Here is a 6940-nt window from a genome sequence, read left to right as displayed (position 1 = left end):
GGTTACTGATTCTTCTGCTGAGTCAGCAGATCATACCGATGTGAATATCACACGACCTCTGACCCACAACATCAACCTGCTGGGTTTTAATCATAGAGTCCTGGACCAACACGGTGGACCAGTCTGGACTCGTCCTCTGCTGGACTCTGCTGGATCAGGTCCGTCTGATCAGCAGCTGGTTGGCAGGTGGAGGTACTGCAGGAGACCCCCACAGTCCTGGTCCTCCATCAGACCGTCTGAGTCTCCATCAGCTGAGCTCTCACAGCTGGAGGACGGAGACTCCTCCTCCACGCTCCCCGCCCGGCCCCGGCGGCCCCCCCTGAGGTCCTGGTCTGTCAGAACCCGGTCCAGGAAGTGGATGTACCGGAGGGCGAGGCGCAGGATCTCGTTCTTGCTGAGCTTCCTGTCGATGGGGTGCGTGGGGACGAGACTCCGCAGCTCGGCGAACGCTCCGTTAACGTTCTGCTGCCGCCAACGTTCCCGACTGTTGGTGGAGACCCGGCGGACCACCCGGGGACGGGAACCTGAGGGGGGGGGCAGAGGAGAGGGGGGTCAGCTCGAGTCCAGAGAACCAGAACCCACGAAGACGGACAGACTATGACTCTTTAAATGTCTCTGGATGGAGACTGGACAGCCAATCAGAGCGCCTGGTGCTGCTCTGTAGGATGTTATTGAATTAATATGCGATTACTAATATTATCTATAAATACATTTAACTCTTTCCTGACTGTTTTAAAGCTTTGAACTCACCGTCAGTAAGTCTGATCTCATCGGGAGACGATTTCATCATCAAGCCTTGATCCGGATCACTGCAGAGAGAGAGAGAGAGAGAGAGAGAGAGAGAGGTTAGTTGTTAAAGTTAAACATCCGTTGATCTAAAATAACTTCATGATGTTTAAAGTTAAAACACTTTAATAACTGATGTTGATCTTCCAGCTAAAGGTCAGTTCGTGAATATAAATGTTATTTTATTAAAAACATCTGATGAGAAACAACAAACTAAATATATTGATTAATTAATAAACAATATTTATGAATATAGATGAAACGAAACCTTCAAATTAACTTTCAGAGAGAATTTAAATTGAACAAATTAAAACTCGTTTTAACAAAATAAAAGCAGACAGACTGTCACACCTTCTCTCACCTGGTGACGTGATGAGGTGCAGAACGTCTCGGGCAGAACGTCTCGTGCAGGCAGCGGAGGACTCGGCTGGAGGCAGCAGGCTGGTGGAGGTCCGGTGGTCTCGGGTCCGGTGGTCTCGGGTCCGGTGGTCTCGGGTCTGGTGGTGTCTGGTGGTCTCGAGTCTGGTGGTCTCGTCTCTTTTATACTGAGCCTCGTCCGCCTCTGCGTGTCGTGACGCCTCGTTTCCATGGAAACCCTCATTAATGCTGACAGTCCCATTAAAGCTCAGACGGACCGGGGGTCCCGGGAAGCCCCCCAGAGACCTGTGAGGACCCGCCCCTCCTCTCCCCGCTGCAGGAGTCGTGTTTTCCGGCGTCTCTTCTCCGTCACGACCCAGAGCCCCCCCCCCCATGCCGACCCAGGACGCAGAGACTTCTCCAGTGATCCATTCAGATCAATGTGTCCTTTAGTTTGAATTAAAACAATGTTGGAAAAACATCAAAATACAAAAGGAAACAATAATTTTAAGATGAATATAAGCACAATAATAATATTAAATTGTTATATAATAATGATAAATATAAATTAACATATGACTCACAATAACTTACCTCCCCCTCTCTCTCTATCTATATCTATAGATATATGTATGTATCATTATAACACCTAGTTTAATCTACATCTATGCATCATATTCTATAAGATGAGCAGATCTTTGTAGCGTTGCTGACCTGTGAGAACCTCGTATCTCTAACACTTCAGTTTATCACAAACATTCATCATCAACACATGAAGGAACACTTCATCCTTCAGTTTATCACAAACATTCACCATCAACACATAAAGGAACACTTCATCCTTCAGTTTATCACAAACATTCACCATCAACACATAAAGGAACACTTCATCCTTCAGTTTATCACAAACATTCATCATCAACACATGAAGGAACACTTCATCCTTCAGTTTATCACAAACATTCACCATCAACACATAAAGGAACACTTCATCCTTCAGTTTATCACAAACATTCATCATCAACACATGAAGGAACACTTCATCCTTCAGTTTATCACAAACATTCAACATCAACACATAAAGGAACACTTCATCCTTCAGTTTATCACAAACATTCAACATCAACACATAAAGGAACACTTCATCCTTCAGTTTATCACAAACATTCATCATCAACACATAAAGGAACACTTCATCCTTCAGTTTATCACAAACATTCAACATCAACACATGAAGGAACACTTCATCCTTCAGTTTATCACAAACATTCATCATCAACACATGAAGGAACACTTCATCCTTCAGTTTATCACAAACATTCATCATCAACACATAAAGGAACACTTCATCCTTCAGTTTATCACAAACATTCATCATCAACACATAAAGGAACACTTCATCCTTCAGTTTATCACAAACATTCAACATCAACACGTAAAGGAACACTTCATCCTTCAGTTTATCACAAACATTCATCATCAACTCATAAAGGAACACTTCATCCTTCAGTTTATCACAAACATTCATCATCAACACATGAAGGAACACTTCATCCTTCAGTTTATCACAAACATTCAACATCAACACATAAAGGAACACTTCATCCTTCAGTTTATCACAAACATGCAACATCAACACATAAAGGAACACTTCATCCTTCAGTTTATCACAAACATGCAACATAACAAAGTACAATATTTAACTCTGAGATGTAAGAAGATACACTCATGAAATAATAAAATAATGAACACATATAAACTTATTTTACATCTGTCAGTTTTCTAAATAAATCTGCTGGATAGTTTAATGTCTGCAGCTCCAGTTTAATCCACCAGAAGGAAGAATTAACCAGCTCAACTATACTTATGTCACAAACAAAACATGTATAAACAGTAGAACCAGTAGAACCAGTAGAACCTATCAACATAACGTTGATCTGAAGAACAAACAGTGAGTCACTTTTAGTGGAACATCTTTTATTTGTGAACTTATCAAACACACATTGATACATTTCTTAACACTTTCTCTCTGAAATCGTCTTTAAAGTAAATTCAGTCGATGTACTTTTTAGTTTTATTTTTCCTGCTCATGCAGCGCAGAAGAAGAACCTCTGATCCCTCGTTAGCTCTTTAGCCAATCAGATAAATGCATTCTGTAACAGGACTTTAAAAGCATCCAATAAGAAAATATACAAAAAAACGGATTATTCGTCTTTCAGAGAATATAATATGCAGACATCAGGATGTAGAAAATCATTTAGTTCTCAGAGACAGCTATGGTCTCACTCCGTCTTACAAAACCAGAACTGTTTTCTGTAGTTCTTCTTTGACTTTTCTTACGCCACGAAAAAACGGATTCCATCCACACGAATATGAGCCGGGAAACAGATGATGAACGACTCTGATTCGCCAACGGAACCAGAAAACACAGGACTACGAGTACCAGAATGCATTGTGATGCAAGCAGGAACATAAAGACGACAGCAACAACAACAAACATCTGATTCCTTCATGAATTCATATCTCAGATGAATTTTCTCCTGCATTATTTTTTAAACAGAAAAATGGCACAAACATAAAATAAAAACTTGAATTTTGGCTCTTTTTGTACCAATGAAGAAGAAGCAAAGTCAGTTTCCTACTACCCCCCCCCCATCACAGTGCTTTCATTATACTGCATATCCCAGCATTCCCCTGCTCGTCCTCATCAGATGGTGAAGATGAAGAGAAATAAAGAAAAGTCCTCAGGACCAGAAAACAAGTCAGTCACAAAAAACTCAGCACCAGTGGGGAAAAGGCCATTTTTGATTGGTTCATTTTTGTTTTGCGCTTAACATTCGTTTTTATTTTACTGACAACAAAAACACGGTTTATAAAAAAAAATTCAAATTTTTGTATTCAACCCTGAGGACGATTACAGTCACATAAATGAGCCACAGAGTCTGAAACTATGAGAAAATTAATCAGACAGTCCTGATTATTCAGTTATTATTGTTTGTTTATTTTTGTTTTTATATATTGGGATTTTCTTTAGGTCTGTGAAGCTACGTTAACTCGTCTCGTAGGTCTGTGAAGCTACGTTAACTCGTCTCGTAGGTCTGTGAAGCTACGTTAACTCGTCTCGTAGGTCTGTGAAGCTACGTTAACTCGTCTCGTAGGTCTGTGAAGCTACGTTAACTTGTCTCGTATGTCTGTGAAGCTACGTTAACTCGTCCCGTTGGTCTGTGAAGCTACATTAACTCGTCTCGTAGGTCTGTGAAGCTACGTTAACTCGTCTCGTAGGTCTGTGAAGCTACATTAACTCGTCCCGTAGGTCTGTGAAGCTACGTTAACTCGTCTCGTTGGTCTGTGAAGCTACGTTAACTCGTCCCGTTGGTCTGTGAAGCTACGTTAACTCGTCTCGTAGGTCTGTGAAGCTACGTTAACTCGTCTCGTTGGTCTGTGAAGCTACGTTAACTCGTCCCGTTGGTCTGTGAAGCTACGTTAACTCGTCTCGTTGGTCTGTGAAGCTACGTTAACTCGTCCCGTTGGTCTGTGAAGCTACATTAACTCGTCTCGTTGGTCTGTGAAGCTACGTTAACTCGTCCCGTTGGTCTGTGAAGCTACATTAACTCGTCTCGTAGGTCTGTGAAGCTACATTAACTCGTCTCGTAGGTCTGTGAAGCTACGTTAACTCGTCTCGTTGGTCTGTGAAGCTACGTTAACTCGTCCCGTTGGTCTGTGAAGCTACGTTAACTCGTCCCGTTGGTCTGTGAAGCTACATTAACTCGTCTCGTAGGTCTGTGAAGCTACGTTAACTCGTCTCGTTGGTCTGTGAAGCTACGTTAACTCGTCCCGTTGGTCTGTGAAGCTACATTAACTCGTCTCGTAGGTCTGTGAAGCTACGTTAACTCGTCCCGTTGGTCTGTGAAGCTACGTTAACTCGTCCCGTTGGTCTGTGAAGCTACGTTAACTCGTCTCGTAGGTCTGTGAAGCTACGTTAACTCGTCTCGTTGGTCTGTGAAGCTACGTTAACTCGTCCCGTTGGTCTGTGAAGCTACGTTAACTCGTCTCTTAGGTCTGTGAAGCTACGTTAACTCGTCTCGTAGGTCTGTGAAGCTACGTTAACTCGTCCCGTTGGTCTGTGAAGCTACGTTAACTCGTCTCTTAGGTCTGTGAAGCTACGTTAACTCGTCCCGTTGGTCTGTGAAGCTACGTTAACTCGTCTCGTAGGTCTGTGAAGCTACGTTAACTCGTCCCGTTGGTCTGTGAAGCTACATTTGTTGGTCTTGTAGTTCTGTGAAGCTACATTTGTTGGTCTTGTAGTTCTGTGAAGCTACTTTATCTCTACCATTAGGTGAAGCTACGTTAGGTTGTCTCGTGGGTCTCTGAAGCTACGTTAGCTTGAGCAGTGGTTGCCAGTCAGATGTCAAACTTTGTTAGTTATTAATTTATTTAAATCCAGATTTAAATCCATGATTATATTATTGAGTAATGTCAAGTAAACTACAACTGTAATATCTTGAACATTAGGTAGAGCTATAAAAGCCCGGAGAGGAGCATCCATCCTGTGTCTGCTTTCTGTGACTGTGATCCTCAGTTTAAGGGTCTGAGAGATAAAAACTGATGTTGGTGGTTTAGACAGCAGAACAGAGAGCTGGAGAACGCTGCTCTGAGTGAAGCTAAAGTCTGTACACGATGTTGTTCTGTTTGTTGATAACGTCCAGAACTGTGGTGAAAAACCAAAGAGGATAATCAGCCTGAAGCTGGACTCCACTGACCGCCATGTTTCAGGTCAATGTTTGGTACAAATCTGTGTTTCTAATATTTGTCTTTCACTTCATACCTGAAAAGATTTGTGCTGTTTGTTTTGAATCTGTTCGCTGAAATGCGAAGAACAATAAACTTTCATCATTCTGGATCTTTAGTCAGCTTAAAGTCAAGATATGAGTTACTGTTGTTTTTCTGCTCGTAGACATTTACGCCACATAAAAGTAACGTGTAAATTAACATGGGAGTCAATGGAGTATGGACTTTCTCAAAACAGAAACATCCACAGAGCTTTGATGATCCCAGCAGTGACTCTCAATAAGTAGCTCCAGGCTCCTCCCACCAGTGACCTCGGCCTCCTCTGATTGGCTGAGCTGCTTGAGTTCAGGTGAAGGTCAGAGGTCAGGGAGAGGCGGGCACTGGATTTGTTTCTTGTCTTAGGTTTTCTCCTCAAAGCGACGGGCAGACGGAGATCTGTCCACATGGAGGAAGAAGAAGAGGAGCAGGAGGTGCTATTAGGAGGCGAGGAGGACGAGGAGGAGGACGAGCAACATGGCCGACAGCAGGGGGAGGCGAGGCAGAGCGAGGCTGCAGCCGCCGGTGGTGTCGTCGGTCAGGAAGGGCTCCGGAGACTCGTACACGGAGTCATCTGAGACAAAAGAAGATGTATTCCTCGTTAACGCGTTATTATCACGTTAACGCATTCATTCATTAACGCCGACAATTGAAGTATCACTTAAATGCAATACACACTTCATCACCTCTGAGTTACAGCATCACAGTGATGAAGAGGAGTGAACACACAACACACACATTGTGATGAAACGTGTTGTTCATGTTCACACACTGAGCACAGAGAGAGAAGTTCATAGAGCTCAACACACGACTTTACATTCATTATGAACTTTAACATCACAATGAGATTAATCGTTGCCCAGCACTAGTTTTTATATATATATATATATATAAATATAAATACATATGTATATTGATAGTATGTCGTAGAATAAAAGCAGGAAGAACATAGAAGAGACTCACTGGTTGGCTT

The 6940-nt window shown here is 42.6% G+C and overlaps 1 protein-coding gene across 1 annotated transcript in view; it reads right to left on the bottom strand.

The window, feature by feature from the left end:
- Nucleotides 1–6407: 6407 nt before the first annotated feature.
- efna2b (ephrin-A2b) overlaps nucleotides 6408–6940 on the bottom strand; it is a gene marked incomplete at both ends in the record, with an annotated part of 42334 nt that continues 41801 nt past the window's right edge. The window contains 2 exons of the mRNA XM_079157830.1: nucleotides 6408–6541; nucleotides 6931–6940. The exon at nucleotides 6931–6940 is cut by the window's right edge and continues 50 nt beyond it. Coding sequence (XP_079013956.1) covers nucleotides 6408–6541; nucleotides 6931–6940 — 144 coding nt within the window. The remainder of the gene's footprint in view (nucleotides 6542–6930) is intronic.

Source organism: Pholis gunnellus (genome assembly GCF_910591455.1).
Source record: "Pholis gunnellus genome assembly, chromosome: 4".
NCBI lineage: Eukaryota > Metazoa > Chordata > Actinopteri > Perciformes > Pholidae > Pholis > Pholis gunnellus.
This window is presented reverse-complemented; position numbering and strand designations above follow the sequence as displayed.